Source organism: Ovis canadensis, chromosome 13 (genome assembly GCF_042477335.2).
Source record: "Ovis canadensis isolate MfBH-ARS-UI-01 breed Bighorn chromosome 13, ARS-UI_OviCan_v2, whole genome shotgun sequence".
Classification (NCBI taxonomy): Eukaryota; Metazoa; Chordata; class Mammalia; order Artiodactyla; family Bovidae; genus Ovis; species Ovis canadensis.
Window position 1 is genome coordinate 79,283,067 of NC_091257.1, and position 24,273 is coordinate 79,307,339.

At 46.4% G+C, this 24,273-nt stretch overlaps 2 protein-coding genes across 4 annotated transcripts in view; one reads left to right on the forward strand and one right to left on the reverse strand.

Annotated features, from left to right (window-relative positions):
- Positions 1-9: 9 nt before the first annotated feature.
- On the forward strand, positions 10-17,346 carry MAP1LC3A (microtubule associated protein 1 light chain 3 alpha). 3 transcript variants are annotated; one of them, XM_069548377.1, is made up of 8 exons: positions 10-184; positions 2,617-2,724; positions 10,477-10,608; positions 14,640-15,868; positions 16,190-16,245; positions 16,330-16,436; positions 16,739-16,908; positions 17,180-17,346. In XM_069548377.1, the coding sequence occupies exons 4-7, from the start codon at positions 15,829-15,831 to the stop codon at positions 16,899-16,901; spliced, it is 366 nt and encodes a 121-aa protein (XP_069404478.1). In that variant the 5' UTR covers positions 10-184; positions 2,617-2,724; positions 10,477-10,608; positions 14,640-15,828; the 3' UTR covers positions 16,902-16,908; positions 17,180-17,346. The 3 variants fall into 3 exon arrangements, with proteins under 3 accessions (XP_069404478.1, XP_069404477.1, XP_069404476.1); XM_069548376.1 differs by lacking the exons at positions 10-184; positions 2,617-2,724; positions 10,477-10,608 and having other exon boundaries at positions 14,012-15,868; XM_069548375.1 differs by lacking the exons at positions 10-184; positions 2,617-2,724; positions 10,477-10,608 and having other exon boundaries at positions 14,201-15,868; positions 16,739-16,868.
- A 209-nt stretch (positions 17,347-17,555) lies between these two features.
- Positions 17,556-24,273, reverse strand: part of PIGU (phosphatidylinositol glycan anchor biosynthesis class U) — a 93,484-nt gene continuing 86,766 nt past the window's right edge. Inside the window, exon 12 of the mRNA XM_069548374.1 lies at positions 17,556-17,997. Coding sequence (XP_069404475.1) covers positions 17,884-17,997 — 114 coding nt within the window. The 3' untranslated portion in view covers positions 17,556-17,883. The remainder of the gene's footprint in view (positions 17,998-24,273) is intronic.

Consider the following 24,273-nt stretch of genomic DNA (forward strand, 5'->3'; position numbering starts at 1 on the left):
TGCTCTTTCAGTACCTGTGGCCGCACTTGCTGAGCCGGACACGGCTTATAACTGCTGTCCCGGTTTCTGGGCCTCTTGGCCCTCGCCATCCCTTTTATCGTTTCTCATCCCATCAGTGGTTTGAAAGATTTTTTTCCGACTGCACTTCACTAGGGAAAGGAGAGTGAAATTTGTTGAGTGCCAGGTGTGGCACCCTTGCAGTTCGCTGCGGACGGGGTGGTTCAGCGTCTTTAACGGTCAGGAAGTTGGGTTCTCCGGAATGGCTTGCCTGAGACCTCATGGACGGAGCACAGGGCTCCGACTCCAGGAGCTCTGCTGTTTCCATACTGCCTTCCCCAGAAATCCTAAGTGGTCTGGTTCACCCATGTGCGCACCCTGAGTAAGCATCCGCCTTCCCTTAAGGTGCGGAATGGGGTGCAGTGGGGCTGGCGGGGTCAGGGGGTGCGTTCACCACTCAGTGAAGCCAAGCCATAGGCCATTGGTCGCTCAGCAGCACTCTGGGGGTTTTCCCTCCTGAAACTATGTGTATTTACTTTTTGTTAGGGTTTGTTTTTGTCTTTTGTTTCTTGTGACAGAGGAAAAGGGCTTCCCTGGTGGCTCAGATGATCAAAAATCCCCCTGCAATGCAGGAGACTTGGGTTGGATCCCTTGGTGGAGAAGATCCCCTGAGAGAAGGGAATGGCAACCCACTCCAGTATTCTTCCCGGGAGAATTCCATCTACAAAGGATGGTGGGCTACAGCCCATGGGTCACAAAGAGTCGAACACGACTAAGATGACTAACACTGACTGACAGAAGTAAAAGATTTCAACTATAAAGCAGACCTCAGCTTTCCCCCTCCTTGTCCTGCTCCCTTCCCCAGCAGTAACCTCCATCCCCAGTGTGAGTGTGTCCATCCAACAAAAATGCTTTTCTAAATTTTCCAGTGAAGTTTCCTTCACAGTGCATTCCCAGGGGAGTGTACCCTTGGGAGCCTGGAGGTGTAGTTTATAAGGGCTCAGCAAAATTTCTTCAAAATCTGTTTTAGTGGAAGATCATAGGAACTTTTCACTTCATAATCCGTTTGTCTTAGTATAGAAATAATCCTTTTAAATACTTATCCCCAAATCTTCAAGCACACCTGAACCTCTGGGCAGTCACTTCTGCTCTTCCTGTCGCTGTGGGCTGGGAAGTGGTGATCACAGACGACACTGATAAGTAATTCTCAGAGATTCAGGGCTCGAGAGAAAGTGCGATGTGACCACCATTGTCTTTGTTCTCAGAGGCTATTGAGTCTTGGATTCAAATCTAAGGTTTCTCCTGTCCTATCTTGAGTTTCTTCAAAAAGAGTAGCAGGGGAAGATGGTCTGGTTGGCAAATTACCCCAGAGGAGAGGTCAGGTTTCTATTACAGGACTATAGGAAGTCTGGCTCTAGGGCAAGAGTTTGGAAATGGTTTAGGGACCTGGCCCTCCTCCCTGCATTTAGTTCCCCGACCACTCCCTCTTGTTTGCCTTAAAATTCTCCATGGTAAAACTTCCCTCCAGGCCCTGAGGAAAGTTTGGGCTCCCTCTGGCTTTGTGGAAAACCAGATGGTCTATGAACAGAAAGATGCTCCACCTCCTAATCCCCTGGGCAGTGGAACCTCACACCCGGGAAGCTTGCCTTGGATTCATTCCACTAAATAATGCTATAACACATGCGAATACCCTAGTGTTTTCTGTACTTAAAAGTAGTAAGTATACAGGAATAAAATAACTGCTAAGGTTAGAAACTGACAGTGGAGGAAGGGCGTGGCTTCTGGGTTTCAGAAGTATATTTGCCCAAATAACAGGGTGTTTCTATTCCCAGCATTATTGGGGGGGAAAAAATTGGTTTTTGACTGCATGAAGTGGCATGCAGGATCTTAGTTCCCCAACCAGGGATCGAACCCACACCTCCTGCGTGGGAGCACAGACTTTTTACCACTGGACCATGAAGGAAGTCCTGAATATTCTTAGAGAAGTTGAAATAATTTTATATCCTCCATTTAATTCTATAATTGCTACAAGTAACATTTTGCTGTGTTTATCACATAACCAGCCATTGCTCCCTCCATCCATCCATCTGTTGAGTTTTTGGATGCATTTCGAAGTACCGCTGCTGTTGCTAAGTCGCTTCAGTTGTGTCCAACTCTGTGCAACCCCACAGACAGCAGCCCACCAGGCTCCCCCATCTTTGGGACTCTCCAGGCAAGAACACTGGAGTGGGTTGCCATTTCCTTCTCCAATGCATGAAAGTGAAGTCGCTCAGTTGTGTCTGACTCTTTGGGACCCCATGGACTGCAGCCTGCCAGGCTCCTCTGTCCGTGGGATTTTCCAGGCAAGAGTGTTAGAGTGGGGTGCCACTGCCTTCTCCAGATTTCGAAGTAGTTGCAGGCAGGACATACTACTAAACACACGTGCGTATCATTAACTAGTGTGTTTGCCCTTTTTAGAGAGTCGGTAAGATCTGCATACAGTGAAATGCAGAGACCTCAAGTTTACCATTGATGTAACAAATGCTTACACCTGTCAACCCAGCCACCGCCCCCCCACCCCCTCCCCCCAGCCCTTTGAGATCACTTCCACCCAAAAAGCTCTCTCCTGCTGCTGCCCAGGCCGTCTCCACCTCGTCTCACCAGAGGCAGCACCTGTCTGATTGCCTTCAGGTGTGATCTTCACCCTCCATGCTGTCGCTGGGCTCCCCACACGGGGCCTGAGTTCAGGTAAGTGGTTGCCTCCCTTCACCAATTATCTTTCCTTAGCCCCTGCTGCTGTTCTGGAATTTGGATGTTCCTCTGTGAGCTGGTATTGCCTTTTCTTCTGAAATGAGTCCTAAAAACACTCCAGGAATTACAGGTTTTCTCCCTTTTCATATATTGGACTCAAACCCAACTGTTCTTTTTGTGCATTTTTTCATTGAGAATCCTAAATCATCTTTCTGCACCAAATCCAAGTTCTCATGAATTACCCAAAAAAGAACAAAGAAATGGAGACCTCATGAATTGGATCATTGCAGCAAAGATCAAATTATTAAATTTGAAGATTTGATAGAAGTCATTTGATAGGTAGAAATCATTAAATTGGCAGGTACATCAAACTGGTAGACAAAATCCGGGGTCAGTGAGCTTAAACTGATGCTGCTGCGGCTGCTAAGTCACTTCAGTCGTGTCCGACTCTGTGTGACCCCATAGACAGCAACCCACCAGGCTCCCCGTCCCTGGGATTCTCCAGGCAAGAACACTGGAGTGGGTTGCCATTTCCTTCTCCAATGCATGAAAGTGAAAAGTAAAAGCGAAGTTGCTCAGTCATGTCCGACCCTCAGCGACCCCATGGACTGCAGCCTTCCAGGCTCCTCCGTCCATGGGATTTTCCAGGCAAGAGTACTGGAGTGGGGTGCCATTACCTTCATATTCAATTGAGAAAGAAAATAACACATTCAAAGTACTGGTCCTACCCTTTTGTTAAACAAGCTCAGCTGGATCAAAGGGCACTTTTTTTGCGTCTCCCAGGTCTTTAACTTTATTCCCTGGGGCTTGCTCTTCCCCTGCCCCTGGATGGAAAGTAGGGCAAGTCCTGGGCTTCTCCCATCAGCAGATGACGTGTCCAGTCCAGTGTAACAAAATGACTAAAAGGTGTTTGAGATAGAAGCTGCCCCTTCCTCAGGCTGGGTGCGCTGCCAGCCTTATACCTGGCAGTGGAGGGAACAGCAAGTGCTTGACTGTGGCCTATTTCCCCACCTTGTACTGTCTTATTTGCAAAGAGGGGAGTGAGATGAGGAAAGTTCATGCTTTATCAGTATTGTGAACTGGCTTCTTCCTCTCGGAGCCTGGTGTGTTCAAAGCTGATGCTTGTGCTTCTGGTGCATTCTACTTGGTTTTCAAAACTCTGGCTCTTGTCCCCCTAGCCCCGTTACCTTCCACCGTGCAGGCCCAACCTTCCATTCCCTTACTTGATAATGCATTCTCTCTGGCTGGCCCTCTGTAACTTTCCTTTAGACTCCTGGTTCTCAGGGTCCTCTCTGCATGGTCCCCCTCTGTTGATTCAAGGTTAAGCAGAATCACCCTCCCACTTCCCTCCATCTGTGGTGAGACTCCAGCAGATTCCACAGTTTCTAAAAATTGTCCTCAGATTTCTAGCTCTTTTGTGGGATAAGATCAGGCGGAAGTGTGAATTCACTTTGGGCTGCTTTGTCTTGCCGTCCTGCATTTGTCCTGTTACCCCTCCTGGCATATGGCAAGTATTGGGGGTCTCAGCAGAAACTGAGATGAAAATAATCACACTTTAACATCCTCGTTCACAAGATATATGTTGTTGAAGACTTGCCTAAAGGTGAGATGGAATAGGGAATTTCATCATTTTTAATTCTCTGGGCTTAAGCACTGTTTTGACATGCAAGATTGTGTTTTGGCTTTCAGGTAATAGGTTTTCATATATATTTAGGAAAAATATCATGAGCAAAAACAGCAGACTACCTAAAACTTTTTATTTTGCAAACTGCTGCAAAAGAGTGCTTTGTTCATTCAGTTACTAGTGAATGACTGCTATGCACTAGGTCCCAGTCTAGACATAAAGGAGACAGTGGCAAGAGCTTATTTCTAGTGAAGATGAGACAGCCAATTGAAAAGCAAAAACCAAGCTATGCTTGGGCCCCACCCTAGGCCAATTTAATCATAATCCCTGAGAGTAAGCTCAGTTTATAAAAGCTCCTTGGGTTTTTGTGACATACAGCTAGGGTTGAGAACCTCTGGCATAGTCCTTCATGCCCTGGTTAAGAGTATAGGAGGCTAAAACAAAAACATCATACAGAGATAAGAACTTTTGAAAGATAAAAAAATATGAAGGGAATAAATGCAAGAGAAGAGTTGTAAGATTAAGTTATTAAGATCTCCCAGAAGAGGGAAAAAAGAAACAAAGATTTTGTTCCAAGTTATGCTATAAGTAATGAAACTGCTTTAGACTCAGATCTGTCTCTGTTGAGTAAAAGAGCAAACAGAGGCTCAGAGAAGGAACCTGCTGGGTCACAAGGTAATTGGTGGCCCAGACCAGGGGTGGTTCCACCCTCACCTGACAGCCAAGGCCAGCTCTGCGCTTCCTCAGGCCCATGAGTTGCAGGCAGAAACCACACAACAGCACAGAAGAGGCGCTGCCCAGAGCTGATGCTGTTTTCTCACCAGTCTTCCCTGAGCCCTGAGTGCCCAGCATCAGTGCTCAACCCAGACTCAGGCTCTGCTCATGGTGTGGGTGGGAGACCACCCCTCAGATAGGCAGCGTCTCGGAGAGATGACACAGTGGGTGCTCAGAGGAGAGGTCCTCACCCAACAGGTATTTACTAAGCATGTGCCATGCACTATATTCTGTCTAGGGGCCAGGAGAGAGCAGGGGCCAAATATGTAGGAAATGCTGCCCTTAAGGGGCTTACATATTAGTGGGAAAGAGAAATAAAATACATTTGTAAAATTATATAGCATATTAAATTTAAGCTCGCAGTGAGGTATCACTACGTGACCATCATAACGGCAAAATTTAAAAAACTGGCAACACCGGATATCAACAAGGAAGCAGAGCAGTTGGAACTCTCACGTGTCATTGACAGGAATCTAAAGTGGGACACTGTGTTAGTTCCAGGTGTGCAGCATCTTCAATATCTGTACACTGGGAACGATCAGCACAGTCTAGTTAACATCTATCACCATACGCAGTTACAGAATTGTTTTTCTTGTCATGGGAACCTTAAGGTCTACTCTTTTAGGAAATTTCAAATATAAGTGTTGTTAACCATAGTCACCATCGTTGTTCAGTTGCTCAGTCGTGTCTGACTCTGCTGGGCTGTAGCATGCCAGGCTCCCCTGTCCTTCACTATCTTCAGGAGCCTGCTTGAGTCAGTGCTTGATGTCCATCTAGTCAGTGAAGCCATCCAACCATCTCATCCTCTTCTGCCCCCTTCTCCTGCCTTCAGTAGCCACCATGCTGTACCTTATATCCCCCATGACTTTTATATGTTTATTTTAACCATCCCCAACCTCTGGCTACCACCTATCTGCTCTGTTCTCAGTATCTGTGAATCTGTTTTTTGTTTTATTTATTTGGTGTTTTTTTTCCTCCATACTTCATGGCTTGCAGGATTTTAGTTTCCTGACCAGGGATCAAAGCTAGGCCCTTAGCAGTGAGAGTGCAGAGTCCTTGCCACTGGACTGCCAGGGAATTCCCTTTATTTCCTTGCTTTTCCTTTAAAAAAAAATGTTTATGTGGCTGCTTCAGGTCTCAGCTGTGGCATGCAGGATCTTCCTTGTGTCACGAGGAATCTTTCCTTGTGGTGCACAGGCTCTCTAGTTGTGGTGCACAGGCTCTCTAGTTGTGGTGCGTGGGTGCAGTACTTGTGGCCCATGGGCTTAGTTGCTCCTCAGCAAGTCGGATCTTAGTTCCCCTACCAGGGATTGAACGTGTGTTCCCTGCAGTGCTGGGTGGATTCTTAACCCCTGGACCACCAGGGAAGCCCCTTTCTTGCTTTTAGATTTCACACAGAAGTGAAATTATGGTCCATCCATGTTGTCAAAAATGATAAGATTTCCTTCCTTTTTCATGACTGAATAATGGAATATTTTCCATTGTGTGTGTGTATATATATACACCATATTTTCTTTATCTGTTCATCTATTGATAGACACTTAGGTTGTATCCGTATCTTGGCTATTGTAAATAATGCTGCAGTGAGCATTGTTGGTTAGTCTTTCAGTTGTGTCCAATTCTGGGGCGACCCCACGGACTGTAGCCCACCAGGATCCTCTGTCCATGGGATTTCCCAAGCAAGAATAATGGAGTGGGTTGCCATCCTTCTCCAGGGGATTTTCCCAACCCAGGGATTGAACCTGTGTCTCCTACTTGGCAAGCAGATTCTTTACCACTGAGCCAACCAGGAAGCCTGCAGTGAACATAAGGGGTACTTTTATCTTTTCAAGATAGTGATTGTTTTCTTTGGATAAACACTCAGAAGTGGAATTGCTGGATCATATGATAGTTCTACTTTTTGTTTTTTGAGGAGCTGCCACGGTGTTTTCCATAGTTGTTGGGACCAATTTACTTTCCCACCAACAGTGCACAAGGGTTCTCTTCTTTCCACATCCTCACCAACACTTGTTATTTCTTCTCTTGAGAATAGCCATTCTAACAGTTGTGAGCTGCCATATCCATGGTTTTGATTTGCATTTCCCTGATGGATTAGTGATACAAGCACCTTATCATGTACGTGTTGGCCATCTCTATGTCTTTTTTGGAAAAAGTCTACTCAGGTCCTCTGCCCATTTTTTAATTGAATTGCTTGTTACTGTTGAGTCATATGAATTATGTATATATTTTGGATAGACACCTTTTATATCCAAAACCTCTAAAATTTATTGTATAAATTGTCTCCTATTTGGTAGGTTTCTTTTCATTTTGTTGATGTACAGAGCTTTTAAGTTTGATATAGTCCCAGTTTATTTTTGCTTCTGTCGACTTTGCTTTTGGTGTCAATTCCAAAAAACCATTGCCACAGGGACTTCTCTGGCTGTCCTGTGGTTAAGACTCCATGTTTCCAATGCAGAGGGCATGGATTCAGTCCCTCATAGGGGAACTAAGATCCCACAATGCCATGCGGCATAGCCAAAAATAAAATCATCACCAAGACTGATGTCAAGGACTTTACCATCTGTGTTGTCTTCTAGGAGTTTTATGGTTTCAGGAATTACAGTCCCGTCTTTATTTTGAGTTGATTTTTGTGATTTTTGTGTCTGGGGTCTAGTGTCATTCTTGTGCACGTGGCTGTTCAGTTCCCCCAGGAAGACTGTCCTTCCCCACTGTGTATTCTTGGTTTCTTTGTAGGTAAGTTGACTAGATATGCATTGGTTTATTTCTGGGCTCTCTATGTTGTTCCATTGATCTATGTGATATTGTTTTATTATAGCTTTGTAATATAGTTTGAAATCAAGGAGTGTGATGTCTCCAGTTTTCTTTTTCTTTTTCAGATTGCTTTGGCTATTCAGTCTTCTGTTCTATTTCTGTGAAAAAGGCCATGGTAATTTTAATAGGGCTTGCATTGAATCTGTAGAATGCTTTGGGTAGTATTAACATTTTAACAGTATTACTTCTTCCAGTCCTAATGAGCACAGCATGTCTTTCCATTTATTTGGGTCTTCAGTTTCTTTCAGCAGTGTCTTCTAATTTTCAGGGTACAGGTCTTTCACCTCCTTAAATTTATGCCAATGTAATTCATTCTTTTTGATGCAAGTTTAAATGGAACTGTTTTCTTATTCTTAATTTCTTTCTGATAATTCATTTTAGTATATAGAAATGCAACAGATTTTTATATATTGATTTTGTATCCTGCAACTGTACTGAATTTATTAGTTATAACAGTTTTTTGGTGGCATCTTTAGTATTTTCTACGTATAATACCATATCATCTGCAAAGAGTGACAGTTTTACTTTTTTCTTTGTGATCTGAATAGCTTTCATTTATTTTTCTTGCATAATCTCTCTGGCTAGGACTTCCAATACTATGTTGAATAAATGCAGTGAGAGTGGGAATGTGCTTGTCTGTTCCTGATTTTAGAGGAGAAGTTTTCAGCTTTGAGTAAGATGTTAGCTAAGGGCTAGTCATATATGACCTTTATTACACTGAGGTATGGTCCCTCTGTACCCTCTTGGTTGAGATTTTTATCATCAATGGATGTTGAATTGCAACTTACTGAAATACATCAAAAAGATAAAATTTAAAAAAAACGATAAATGGATGGACGGACAGATAGTAATGAACTAAGTGTTAGATGTAGAATGTACCTGGTGAGTATATGGGAGGTCATTGAACAGTTATTTCAGGTGTTCTATTTGCTTGAAAATTTTCATCATAAAACAGTTAGAAAAACATATATTAGAAGGTGATAACTGCTCTGGGGAAAATTAAGCGAAGTATTGGGTGGGAGGATAGTGACTAGGGTGGGAGCTGCAATATTCAATAAGATCATTCAGGAAGGCTTTCCTTGAGGAGACCTTGGAAATAAGTGCTCCAGGCAAAGAGACCAGTAACTGCAGAAATGTCCTGGGGCACATGCCTGTCTGGGATTCCCAGAGTTGTGATAGCAAGGCCGCCAGTGCAGTTGAGGCCAAGAGGGCAAGAGTGAGGTAGATAAACCTAGAGAAGCAACAGGGAGGAAGATCCTACAGGCCTCACGGGCTAACTGTTCAACCTTTGACTTTTAACGATTGGGGTGTAGGAATAACCTGATCCAACACCTGTGTGCCCATGATGACTCTTGTCATTGTAGTGAGACCAATCTCAAGTGGGCAAGGCCAAAGCAAGGAGACCAGGGAGAAAACAATGGCAGAAGACAGTCAAGAGGTGATGATGGCTCTGACTTGAGTGGCAGGAGTGGAAGTGGAAAGAAGTGGTAAGATTCTGGAGCTACTTTGAATGTAGAACTACAAGGATATGGGCATGGATGACGGGGTGTGGGAAAGAAGTCAAAGATGACAGATGGAGTCAGGGAGGATTACAATTAGAGTCTCTTTGGGGGAAGATCTTCGGTTCATTTTGAGTAGGTCAAGTTTGAGATGTCTGCTAGACTTCCATCTAGAGACATAAAACAGGCCAGGCCTTTGGATTCAGGGAAGATACGGAGACAAGCAGTGAGAGTAACCAGAAGACTGGTGGAGGGGGTTGTCAGCCCTGCTGCTGACTGGCCAGATAGGAGGAAGATGGAGCAGAGACCTTGGGATTTGGGGATGGGTTATCCCCAAAGGCTTACCCTGACAAAAGAAAGGTGTAGCCACTTCCTCAATGCCATGGCCGACCTAATTCTTCCAGCTGCTCTTAATGGTTCTCATCACAGTCTCCTGCAATTTTGTGTATGTGGGATATGTCCACTTTGACACACAGATCTAGATCAAGAGTCAGCAACTAAAGCCCTCAGGCCAATTTTGTCTGTTTTAGCCAATAAAATATTATTGGGACACAGCCATGCCCATTCAGATTGTTTAGGCCTGTTTCTGCACTCCAATAGAACCGCGTGGCTTCCAGAGACCCTACGGCCTGCAAAGTTGAAAATATCTAGTTTGCCTGACCCTGTCTCTCCCTCTTTCACTACAGGAACATTCTGTTGTTCTGTTACACAAGATATTTAATGATTAGACATTTAGGTGCCTCCCCCCTTTTTTTGGCTATTAGGAAAATGTTCCAACAAACATACCTAACTGTATTTCTTTGGGCTCATGTGTACATCTGGATTGCAGGATATGAGCATCTTCAGTGTTGGTAGATTTTGTCAAATTGCTCTCCAGTGAGGCAGAAATGATTTACACTTTCATCAGCAGTGTAAAGAGTTCTCATTTTCCTGTACTACCCTAAAACTTAAGTCTTGTATGTTTTTAGACTGTATTAGTTAGCAGTCATGGACATCATGAGATGGTCAACACCGAAATCAGATTGATTATATTCTTTGCAGCCAAAGATGGAGAAGCTCTATACAGTCAACAAAAACAAGACCGCGAGCTGACTGTGGCTCACATCATGAACTCCTTATTGCCAAATTCAGACTTAAATTGAAGAAAGTAGGGAAAACCGCTAGACCATTCAGGTAAGACCTAAATCAAATCCCTTATGATTATACAGTGGAAGTGAGAAATAGATTTAAGGGTCTAGAACTGATAGATAAGAGTGCCTGATGAACTATGGAATGAGGTTCGTGACATTGTACAGGAGACAGGGATCAAGACCATCCCCATGGAAAAGAAATGCAAAAAAGCAAAATGGCTGTCTGGGGAGGCCTTACAAATAGCTGTGAAAAGAAGAGAGGCGAAAAGCAAAGGAGAAAAGGAAAGATATAAGCATCTGAATGCAGAGTTCCAAAGAATAGCAAGAAGAGATAAGAAAGCCTTCTTCAGCGATCGATGCAAAGAAATAGAGGAAAGGAACAGAATAGGAAAGACTAGAGATCTCTTCAAGAAAATTAGAGATACCAAGGGAACATTTCATGCAAAGGTGGGCTTGATAAAGGACAAAAATGGTCTGGACCTAACAGAAGCAGAAGATATTAAGAAGAGGTGGCAAGAATACACGGAAGAACTGTACAAAAAAGATCTTCACGACCCAGATAATCATGATGATGTGATCACTAATCTAGAGCCAGACATCTTGGAATGTGAAGTCAAGTGGGCCTTAGAAAGCATCACTACGAACAAAGCTAATGGAGGTGATGGAATTCCAGTTGAGTTGTTTCAAATCCTGAAAGATGATGCTCTGAAAGTGCTGCACTCAATATGCTAGCAAGTTTGGAAAACTCAGCAGTGGCCACAGGACTGGAAAAGGTCCGTTTTCATTCCAATTCCAAAGAAAGGCAATGCCAAAGAATGCTCAAACCACCACACAATTGCACTCATCTCATATGCTAGTAAAGTAATGCTCAAAATTCTCCAAGCCAGACTTCAGCAATATGTGAACCGTAAACTCCCTGATGTTCAAGCTGGTTTTAGAAAAGGCATAGGAACCAGAGATCAAATTGCCAACATCCACTGGATCATGGATAAAGCAAGAGAGTTACAGAAAAACATCTATTTTTGCTTTATTAACTATGCCAAAGCCTTTGACTGTGTGGATCACAATAAACTGTGGAAAATTCTGAGAGATGGGAATACCAGACCACCTAACCTGCCTCTTGAGAAACCTGTAGCAAGTCGGGAAGCAACAGTTAGAACTGGACATGAAACAACAGACTGGTTCCAAATAGGAAAAGGAGTATGTCAAGGCTGTATATTGTCACCCTGCTTATTTAACTTATATACAGAGTACATCATGAGAAACGCTGGACTGGAAGAAACACAAGCTGGAATCAAGATTGCTGGGAGAAATATCAATAACTTCAGATATGCAGATGACACCACCCTTATGGCAGAAAGTGAAGAGGAGCTAAAAAGCCTCTTGATGAAAGTGAAAGAGGAGAGTGAAAAAGTTGGTATAAAGCTCAACATTCAGAAAATGAAGATCATGGCATCTGGTTCCATCACTTCATGGGAAATAGATGGGGAAACAGTAGAAACAGTGTCAGACTTTATTTTGGGGGGCTCCAAAATCACTGCAGATGGTGACTGCAGCCATGAAATTAAAAGACGCTTACTCCTTAGAAGAAAAGTCATGACCAACCTAGATAGTATATTCAAAAGCAGAGACATTACTTTGCCAACAAAGGTCCGTCTAGTCAAGGCTATGGTTTTTCCAGTGGTCATGTATGGATGTGAGAGTTGAACTGTGAAGAAGGCTGAGTGCCAAAGCATTGATGCGTTTGAACTGTGGTGTTGGAGAAGACTCTTGAGGGTCCCTTGGACTGCAAGGAGAGCCAACCAGGCCATTCTGAAGATCAACCCTGGGATTTCTTTGGAAGGATGATGCTAAATCTGAAACTCCAGTACTTTGGCCACCTCATGCAAAGAGTTGACTCATTGGAAAAGACTCTGATGCTGGGAGAGATTGGGGGCAGGAGGAGAAGGGGATGACCCAGGATGAGATGGCTGGATGGCATCACGGACTTGATGGACGTGAGTCTGAGTGAAGTCCGGGAGATGGTGATGGACAGGGAGGCCTGGCATGCTGCGATTCATGGGGTCGCAGAGAGTTGGACACGACTGAGCGACTGAACTGAACTGAACTGAGTTAGCAGTCTTTCATTGTTTGTAGACTCCTTTGGGTTTTCTGGCTATGGATAATAGTTTTGCTCCTTTCTTGTCTTGATGCTCTGGCTGGGCCCTCTACACAATATTGCATTTTGTTCAATGATAGGATTCAAAATTTTGTTCCTGGCTCTAAAGAGAATAATGGTTAACATTTACCATAGAGCATGGTGTTTTACCATCAAGTATAATATTTGACACACGTTTGAGTTTTTTTATGTTGGGAGAACTCAACTAGAAAACCATCTGGACTCATTTTTTGTATATGGCTACTTGGTTTGTCTACTTCTTTTTAAATTGTTCTTGGCAAACTATCTTTTTTTTCTAGAAAACTGTCCATTTCTAATTTTTTAATGTATTGGTATAAAGTTTATAATCTTATTTTGTCATTTCTGCTGTATCTGTAGTTACATCCCTTTTGTACATTATGTTAGTCGCTCAGTCGTGTCCGACTCTTTTCGACCTCATGGTCTGTCCATGGAATTTTCTAGGCAAGAATACTGGAGTGGGTTGCCATTCCCTTCTCCAGGGGATCATCCCAACCCAGGGATCGAACCTGGGTTTCCTGCATTGCAGGCAGATTCTTTACTGTCTGAACTACCAGGGAAGCCCTTTTGCACATTATTTTATTGGTCTTTTGAAAGATCCAGCTTTGTTTTGTGGCCCATATTGTGTTTCTGTTGTCTATTTCAATTTCTGCTCTTCATTATCTTCCACTTTCTTTGGGTTTACACTTACTGCATTCTAAAATTCTTTGACACTCTGCTCATAAATTTTCCATATTTCTTTTTACCTAATATCACTAATGGGCTTCCCTGATGGCTCAGAGGTTAAAGCATCTGCCTCCAATGCGGGAGACCTGGGTTCAGTCCCTGGGTCGGGAAGATCCCCTGGAGAAGGAAATGGCAATCCACTCCAGTATTCTTGCCTGGAGAATCCCACGGACGGAGAAGTCCATGGGGTCGCAGAGTCGGACACAACTGAGCGACTTCACCACCACCACCAATATCACTAATAAAGATCTTTTAAATTCTGCTTTAGTTCCCCGTACCCTCAACCTGGAGTTTTTATATGCATTCTCATTTTTAGTTTGACCCAAGTAGTTTTCATTTCCATATGATTTCATCTTTAAGTAAAGAGTTTTCAATAAGTGTTTTAAATATCTGAAGACCTAGACTTTACTCTGCTCTTGTTTGTGGTCAGAGAACATAGTCTGTATGAAATTGATTATTTGATATCTATTGAGATTTGTCTTGGGGCCTAGTAATCAGGTCATTTTTTAAGATAAATGATTTCCTGTGTGCCTGAAAGTAATATATTGGGTTCAAGTTTCTACCAGGGTCCATTGATTAGAATTATTAATAGTATTAAAATCTTCTATATCCTTTTTCTTTGACTGGTCTATCAGTTACTGTACAAGGTCTTAAATCTCCCACTGTGATGAAGGATATGGTCGTATCTTCTTGTATCCTGTCACTTTTGCTTCATATTCTTTCAGCCTTTTTTTTTTTTTAACCTCTAACACACATTTGGAATTGTTCTATCTCCTTAGAAAATTATTCTTTCCATCATTTTGTGTTGACCCTCTTCATCACTAATAATGTCTTTAGTCTTAAGACTATACTTTCAGGGATCATTTCTATATTTCGTTGCTATTTTAGTGTTTGGAAATACTGTTTACCTTCTGAAGTGTTTGAAAATATGTACTTGACTTTACAAAGCCAGGTAATTACTAATTATCTTTATCCTCCTCTTCTCAAACAAATGAAGCTTCTGAGAACACTTAAATTCCGACCACCCTCTCCAGTCCTACCTGTGATCATGTCCTGCTCCTTGCTCTGCTTTCCACAGTCACCACTCATGTTCTGTGGCAAGTGCTTGTTCAGATAGACTTCCATGCTTATCAGTTTAGTTACTTGCCATTTCTCTAATTTCTTCCCTTTAGGGTTCTGCAAATTCACTACAAAGTGTTTAAAGTGAAGTCGCTCAGTCGTGTCTGACTCTTTGCAACCCCATGGACTGTAGCCTACCAGGCTCCTCTGTCCATGGGATTTTCCAGGCAATAGTACTGGAATGGATTGCCGTTTCCTTCTCCAGCAGATCTTCCCGATCCAGGGATGGAACAAAGTGTTTAGATGAGATTTATTTTTATTTATTCCGTTCCAGATTTTAGGTGAGGCTCCCCATCTTTAATCAGTTTTGGAAGTTGTTGAGGAATTGCCTGTCCCACATTCTCTTCTCTTCTGGAAAGCTGACTGGACCCGAGTTCTCCTCACTTTACCATTCCTGTCCCTTCCTCTTTTATATGTTCCATCTGGCTTGTTTTCTCGCTCATTGCTTCTGACCTTTCATCCGGTTCAGTGATTTTCTCTTCTGCTGTATCTAATAGGCTTTCTTGCCTCATCCTTTGAGAACTTGACTTTCAATAGCTCTGTTTTTCAATTCTAGAAATTCCATGTAAAACTTTCACGCTCCTTTGTAGTGTCTTGCTCCAAGTGTCTTCATGTGTTAATCCCCCACCCCGACCACCTTTATCTTTCTCTAACCAAGAACCCCACAAAGGCAAGGACGTTTGTTTCAGTGCTGTCATCCCCAGTGCCTCCTACCGTCCCAGGAACGGAACAGGCTGTGAGCGCTGTCAGATGACATAGTAACAGTGGGGACAGGAGGATGCTGTGCCGCAGCCCGGCCCCGCCCCTCCCGCCGGCGGAGCTCTGCTCCCCTACCCGCCTTGGCATCGAGGATTTGCAGCCTCCCCTCAGACCCGGCCTTAGGAAGACGGCGCCCCTCCGCAGGCCGTGACGTCACGGGACTGTGACGCGCCCTCGGAGCCCCCGCCCCTTCGCGTCGCGGGGCCGGCAATACAGGCTTTCTGCGCCGTGACGTCACGGGTCCGGGTGGGTGGATTTTGCGTCGGCCCAATGGGAGCGGCGCGCCGGCCTCCCCTTTAAGGAATGTTGTGACCTGACGTCACCCAGGCGAGTTACCTCCCCGAGCCGCCGCCGCCGGGCTCAGCGCGAGCTCCGGAGCCCTTGTGCGTGAGGCGCGGAGCCCCCGGAGCCCCCGGACCGCAGCCACATCCCTGCGTCGCGCGCCTCGGAGGTCCGGCCTGCGCGCCCCGCCGGGCCGGCGCGATGCCCTCAGACCGGCCTTTCAAGCAGCGGCGAAGCTTTGGTGAGGCCCAGTGGGCGATCTGCGAGCGCAGGATAGCGGCGTGGGGGTTGGGGGTGTTGGCCGACCGACCCGACTGCCGCAGGTGACGTCAGCTCCGTGACGTCAGGCTCGGGCTGGACCCCCAGGCTGGGAAGCCGGCTCGGGCCTGGGCCGGGGCCTCTGCCTCCCATCTCTGTGTTGTGCCCGGGCCGTGGGGCACGAAGGCCCCCGGGGGCGGGAGCGTCGAGGAGGCGGGGCAGGGCGGGGCGGGGTCGGGGCCGCCCCTCGGGTACCCGCGGGGCGGAACCTCGGCCCGGCCTCATCCCCGCCCGCTGTCCGTAGCCGACCGCTGTAAAGAGGTGCAGCAGATCCGCGAGCAGCACCCCAGCAAAATCCCGGTGAGTCCCTCCGCCCCCTCCCATCCCGGCCCGACCCAGGCCCCAACTCGGGCTCACGCGTCCCCCGTCCCACCCCGCTCCCAGGTGATCATCGAACGCTACAAGGGTGAGAAGCAGCTGCCGGTCCTGGACAAGACCAAGTTCCTGGTCCCGGACCATGTCAACATGAGCGAGTTGGTCAAAATCATCCGGTGCGCGGGCAGCAGCTGTCAGAGGGGGACTTGGGTTCTGCTGGGATCAGGCAGGGCGCTGGGTCTTCCGGCAAAAGATGGAGTGGAGGTGGGGTATGGGACCGGGAGCTGGGTCCCTGTTCTGGGGAGGTTGGGAAAGGTCAAGGTCAAGGCTGGGGTCAGTGTCCAGTCAGAGGTAACCGCCTCTAGAAGGGCCTGGGATGGGTGTGAAATGGAGGATCAGGGTCATTTTGGGGAGGGGTTCAGGCTGCGCTCCCCAACATCCAGGCCCCTCACAGTGTGCTGCCTCCTGCCCCCCTCAGGCGCCGCCTGCAGCTCAACCCCACTCAAGCCTTCTTCCTGCTGGTGAACCAGCACAGCATGGTGAGCGTGTCCACGCCCATCGCGGACATCTACGAGCAGGAGAAGGACGAGGATGGCTTCCTCTACATGGTCTACGCCTCCCAGGAAACCTTCGGCTTCTGAGCCAGCAGTAGGGGGGGGGGTTGGCTTGGGTATGGGGGGGGGGGGCTGTCAGGCTCTGCCCAGGGAGCTCCTTAACTGAGCTGCCTCTGCCCCTGCCCCTGGTGGGTGGGGCAGAGGTGCCACCTCCTAGCCAGGGGGTACCAACTACACCTCCTCTGCCTCTGGGTGGATCCTGGCCCAGTCATGTTAGGGGGTTGCTCTTCTGGGTGCTGGCTGGGATTGGGGAGAGTGGGGAGCAGCCCCCAGCACCCCTGCTCTGTGTGGTTTCTTTTTTTTAGGCCCCTGCCTGTCTGCCCATCTGCCCCTCCCTGACCTGAGGCGCTGCCCCTGCCTGGACCTGCCCACCCCTAAAGGACTGGCCCCGGGCTCACCTGGTCTTGATGTGGTGTATGGATCTGTGGTCACTGTCCCTCTGCAGAATAAAGATTGCTCAGGCCTGCCTGGCCCTCTGCCTCCAGCTGCTTGGGGACTGGGAACGGCTGGGGGGTGGGGAGAGGACTGCCCCACACTATTTTTGGCTGGCGTGCACACAGACCTGTGTTCTGTAGACTCAGAGCTTTCTCAGGAAACCCACACCTGTGTGTAGTGCCCCACGGCAGTATTATGGGTCATGCCCACCCCTTCCAAGAGTGCAGTGTGGTCCCAGGGCAGATGTGTTGGTAACAAAAAACATTTATTAAGTAGCCACAACCTAACAAACCCTGCTCACCTGCTTCGTCCCCTTTCCTGCTTGGGAGGGAGGGCTCCTTGGTATGTAGAGCCACAAAGTGGGTGATCCAAGGGGAGATGCTCTTGGTGACTCCACTCCCCCCACGGACCTTGCTGCTGGCGTTGGCTCCTCACTGGTACCAGTAGTCGTCACCCTGGACTCAAACCTCATCTGCCCTTGGACTTGCCTACTGGCAACTCTGGTTAGAGGGCCTTGGCCCAGCTGCTGGCCCTTTCACCCTGGAAGTCTGTGCAGCCTTGTGCCCAGCCAGGCCTACTTGAGCACAAGCATGGCCTCCGTGCCGTCCTTGGTGGTCAGGTAGAGGCCGTGTGTGAGGTAGTACTCGCGCCGCAGGAAGGCATAGAAATAATCAGAGATGAGCAGGATCTGGGGGGAGAGAGAGGTTGTGAGAAGCTTTATGATACCTGCCCCTGAACCTTGGGTCATTGAAGGGCCAGGTAGGTGTTAGGGAGATGCTGCCCAAGGAACCCCCCCCCATCTCAGGGCATACACTTGACCCTGCAGGGTCTCACTGGCCCCTCAGAAGTTGCTGTACCTCCTCCACCAAGCCCTGGCCTCAGCTCTCCACTGGTGCCCCTCCATCTCACCTGGGTGCCCACTGGCCCTTTCACGCCAGCTGTGTCCCCTGTCAAGCCTGCTTCTCCCACTGGGAACCTATATCCCCCATCTTCCATCCAGGTGTTCAGGCCACAGAATCAGCAGACTCATCTCTTCCCCACACCAGGCCCCCAAGCCTGTTGGTTCTTTTTCTGCCTGCCCCTACAGACATCACCCCGGACAAAGCCACTGTCACACGAACAGCAGTGGTCTCTCTGGGCTTCCTGACCTCAAACCTCCCGCCTGCCCCACCCTAGAAGCAGAGGTTGCTTTTCAAAACACAAATCTGGTCGTGCTGCTTCCTAGCTTCAGGCCTGTAAGGTGCTCCATGGCTCTTCGGGTGAAGATCAAACTCGGGGGCTCTGAGGCCTTGCGCCTGGTGTGTGTGCTTTAGCCTCTCCCATGCTCCACCTCACTCAGCTCCAGCCACACTGGCTTCTTCCCTCCCAGGTCCGGACCTTTGCTGTTTCCTCTGCCTGAAATGTTCTCTTTCCCTTTCATCTCGTCAACACCTGCTTGCCCTTCAGGCTCAGAAAGGATCACTTCTTCAGGGAAGCCTCCCTCACACCCCAGACTGGGTCTTGACACCATTCACTTCTATGATAGCACAGACCCATCCAAATTGCAGTTCTGCTTTCATCCGTGTGACTGCCTGATGACCGCGGCCCCTCCCCTGGCCTGGGCAGAGTCTAGAGTGATTCTGCCCTCATGGTGTCTGTGCCTGGCTTGGTCTGTCTGTTCTCTCTGGGCCCCAGAACTGAGAGGTCCCTAGCAGCTCAGTCCACCACCCCCCTCCCTGATGCCCTGAAGTGAACAGGGATTTGCCAGGCCCAAACCCTGGACCTGCAGTCTTACAATTCCATTCATCCTAAGCCCCCAGGACCTCTGCTGCCTGAAACAGGATGGATGTGGGGAGAGGGGCTCACCTCTACAGACACCACCAGTTCTCAGGCACTTTAAAGCCTTTCAGACTATCCGCACCAACCACCTCAACACGTAAGCCTGGAGCTGGGGGAGCACCTGGCTAGGGTCTCTAAAGGCAAGTCAGAGGTGGGCTGTGGAGCCTGGGGTCTCAGCCTCTGACTCCCCAGGCCCCTGTCCTGGAAAGCCACCCTCACATGTGGGCAAGAAAGAGGGCACAGAGGGGTCTGGAGGAGGCCCTCAGAACCCACACCATCAATGGCCTCAGGACCACGACCTGCCATTCTGTCACCGCAGGAACTCATCTGGAAGGCTGATGGAACCCATCTTACAGATGAGGAAACTGAGGCACCAAGAGTTCAGTAGTTGGCCTAAGGCTGTACTGGGAGAGCTGGACTGGTGGTCATCATCCTGCAAGGCGATACATCTGGGACCCAGTGTGCAAAAGGCCCAGAACCCTGCCACTGAGGCTGTCAGAGCAGAGGCCCTGAGGCCTTGTCCCATAACTGCCCGTGGGGGCACAGTTACCACAGCAACGGTGGTCCTCACCCCCAGCAGTTGCTTTCTCACCCAGGTCCAAGTGCCTGGGGAAGGGGAGCCTGGAGCTGGTGGGGACTGATCCCTGAGCCAGGTCAGATGACAAAAGAACTCCAATGTCACACATAATCAACCAGCCAAGTAGGAAGTCAAAATACTAGGTTATTAGTTTGAACTATATGAAACCGCCATTTATGCAGATCAAAAATGGTTGAGTATTAACAATTTGATATGATTCAACTTAATATAAACTGGAAGAAAATCAAGAAAGCGTAGTAATCTAGAAGTGCCAGAGCAAATAACTGTTAAGACCTTAAGGAGCTATTCTTTTTCCTTATAAGCCTAAACTTTGTAAATTATATATTCATGTTATGGTGACAAAAATTAAAATCCAATTAAAAATAATCAGTCAACAAATGACTGAATAAATAAATAAATGGAGAATCCTTTTTGGAATCCTTTCAAGAGAATTCCAAATAATATATGTAGAGACTCTCCCCTTAGGAGGAATTTAATTCTTGCTCACTCACTACCCCCTGCCCCCAAGCTTAGGCTAGACTTCGTGACTCACTTCCAAAGAACAGGGAAAAGAGAAAATAGCCACTCTGCACTGGAGAAGCCTGGCAAACACTATCTTAACCAAACGATGAAGGATAAACAGCACGAAGTGTGGCTAGTGTGTACTGCCTAGGCTTTCCAAAAACCTTAAATGTGGCCTCATGATGAGAAAAGCATCAGACAAACCCAGAGGGGACACTCTTTTGGGATACCTGGCCAGGATACCTCAAGACTGTCTGAGTTACGAGAAATTAGGAGAGAGAGTGTGAGCAGAGGACACAGGAGATGTGACGACTGAGGTAGTGTGGTACTGGGGGCTCGATCCTGGGAGGAAAAGAAGACATTACAGGAAAAGCTGGTGAGATCCACATCAGATCAGGAGTTTGCTTCGTAGTAACAGACCAGGGTCAGTTTATTGGTTTGGACAAACATACCATGGTAATAGGGCTTCTCCAGTGGCTCAGCAGTAAAGAACCTGCCTGCCAATGCCAGAGACATGAGTCATAGGTTTGATCCCTGGGTGGGGAAGATCCCCCAGAGGCGGGCATGGCAACCCACTCCAGTATTCTTGCCTAGAGAATCCCCACAGACAGAGGAGCCTGCGGGCTCAGTGCATAGGGTTGCAAAGAGCTGGACAGGCCTGAAGCAACTGAGCATGCGTGCACGGTGATACTATGTTAAAATGGGAGACTAGGTGGGGGGCATATGGAAATTCTCTGCACTATAAATTCATTCCAACATTTAAACATTTTAAAAAGCAATGTATTATTGTTATATGCAACAACATGAATGAGCCTCAAAAATATCTTGCTGACTGAAAGAAGGCTTCAGGAAATGTACGTGAAGATTTGTTTTACCATTAATAAAGGAAATTGAAGATGATTTGATGAAATGGAAAAATCTCTCATGCTCTTGGACTGGAAGAATTAATATTGTTAAAATGGCATGCTACCCAAAACAATCTACAGCTATAATGTGACCCCTTATCAAGTTACCCATGACATTTTTCACAGAACTAGAACAAATAAACCTAAAATTTATATGGAACCATGAAAGACCCAGAACTGCCAAAGCAATTCTGAGGAAAGAGAACAAAGCAGGAGGCATAACCGTCCCAGACTTCAGATAATACTACAAAAGCTACAGTAATCAAAGTGTCATGATACTATCACAAAAGAAGATATGGATCAATAGAACAGAAAGCCTAGAAGTAAATCCACACACCTACAGTCAATTAATTTTCAACACAGGAGGTGAGAATATACAATGGGGAAAGACAACCTCTTCAGCAAGGGGTGTTGGGAAAGCTGGACAACTGCATGAAGTCAGCAGTAAGAACACATCCTCCTACCACAGACAGAAATAAACTCAAAACAGCTTAAAGACTGAAACATAAGACATGACACCATGAAACTGGAACACAGTCAACATTCTCTGACATAAAGTGTGCCTATGTTTTCTTAGGTCAATCTCCCAAGGCAATAGAAATAAAAGCAAAAACAAACAAATGGGACCTAATCAAGCTTATAGGTTTCTGTACAGCAAAGGAAACCATAAACAAAATGAAGAGACAACCTACAGAATGGGAGAAAATATTTGCCAATGATGTGACTGACAACGGCTTAATTTCCAAAATATACAGCTTATACAGTTCAACAACAAAAAGCAACCCAATTGAAAAATGAGCAGAAGGACTAAATAGACATTTCTCCAAAGACGACATACAGATGGCCAACAGGCACATGAAAAGATGCTCAACGTCGCTAATTATTAGAGAAAAGGAAATCAAAACTCCCATGAGATATCACCTCACACTGGTCAGAATGGCCACCATTAAAAAGTCCACAAATAACAAATGTTCTGGGGAGGGTGTGGAGAAAAGAGAACCCTCCTATACTGTTGGTGGAAATGGAAGTTGGTGCAGCCACTATGGAAAACAGTAAGGAGCTTCCTCAGAAAACTTAAAACCAGAGCTGCCATATGATCCAGCAATTGTGCTCCTGGGCATATATCCAGAAAAAAACCTATAATTCAAAAACTATACACGTCCACAGCAGCACTATTCCCAGTAGCCGAGACGTGGAAACCTAAATGTCCATCGATAGATGAACAGGTACAGAACACACACGTACAACAGAGTACTACCTGGCCAAAAAAAAAGAACCAAATAACACCCGTTTGTAGCAACATGGATGGAACTAGAGATTACTACACCAAATGCAGTAAGTCACAAGACAAATATCATATATCATTTATACGTGGAATCTAAAATATGATACATATGGACTTACCTACAAAACTGAAACAGACACACAGACACCGAGAACAGACTGGCGGCTGGCAAGAGGGTGACGGGGAGGGACTGAGCGGGAGTCTGGGGCTCAGCAGAGGCAAACTGTTCCATACAGAATGTGACAAGGTTCTACTACACAGCACAGGGAACTGCATTCAATATCCTGTGATAAGCCACAATGGCCAAGAACATTAAGAAAGATAGGGACTTCTTTGGTGGTCCAGCAGCTGAGACTCCATGCTTCCACTGCAGGGGCATGGGTTTGATCCCTAGTCAGGGAACTAAGATTCCGCATGCCACACAGCAGCCAAGAAAAAAAATGTATATAACTGAATCACTTTGCTATACAGCAGAAATTAACACAATATAACTATATGTCAATATAAAGTTTTTTTAAAGATTTGTGTTTTTCACTGTATGTAAATTTCACATAAGAAAAATATAAGTTTTGAGCTCTGGTTAATGATACACATGCTGAAATATTTGGCAGGAAATGTACCGATATCTGTATTTCACTATGAATACATCACAGAAATAAGATGGATTTAGAAATGGATCATTTGTGATCACTCAAGTATAGGAAAATGGTAATGGTGAAGTCCAGGTGGTAGGTATACAGGTGTTCAAGGTTACATCTTTCAACTTTGCTTGTATGTGTGAAACTTTTCATAATAAAGCAACAGGGGAGGGTGGTGTGAGGGAGAGAGTCCTGCATGTTGGCTTGGTTTTCTGGAATCGAAGGTCACTAGTCCTGAGTGGGTGCCTTGCCTCTGCCCCCAGGGAGAGGGCATGTCGGGGACACACTGGCCTGGAGGCTTTGCGCTGAGGGAAGCCCCCAAGCTGTCACAGGCTGGCTGAGAAAGCCTCGTTTGACCTCAAGACTTTCCACGTGGGCCGAGAAGGGATTTCCCTGAGGCCCTGGGATTCAGCCGACACCCTATCTGCAGACCCAGTGTCCCTTTGCCCCATCTGAGCAGGGCAAGTCGGGAGAGGAGCCTGGCCAAGTCGGTGGCTGTGTGACCCTCTGTGAGCGACTGCCCCCTCCCTCCCTATGCAGCACTGTCCACGTCTGTAAAATGAATGATAAACTCTAGTTTATTCCTTACAATGGTGGCCCCCCTGGTTCCTGCTCTGACCCTCTGTGCTTCCAGAGACCTGAAGAGCAACCCATTCTTTTGTTTTTTTTTAAAATCTTTTAATGGCTTTAATTTGAAAACAAAAGTGAAAAATGTTTTTATGGAGTATGAAAACCTGGTTGTAGGGAGTTCCCTGGTGGCCTAGTGGTGGCCAGGGTTCAACCCCTGGTTGGGGGAACTGAGATCCCACAAGCTGAGCAGCACGGCCATAAAAACCGCCAAAAACTGAGTTGCAGGATTTCCAGTTTATTACATGAAAGTGAGAATTACACGATGTAGGAACTGAATGCTTTCTAAGGTAGTTAGTGGTCAGAACTGCAAAGGTCAGTGTCTGAGAGAGGAAAAAAACACTAGTGCTGATAAATGCTGCCCATTACAATATTTTATTCTTATGAATAAAAATGCTGATAATACTCAGGCATTAAACACTTCACACATGTTAAAACAATTACTTCTTGCAATAAACCTTCATAGTAGGTACATTATAATTATCCTATCTTAGAACAAAGAAACAAAAGGTTCTTCAAGTAACTTGACCAAAGTCGTATACCAGCAAGTGTCAGAGGCAGGCTCTGAACCCAGACTGTCAGGCATCAGACA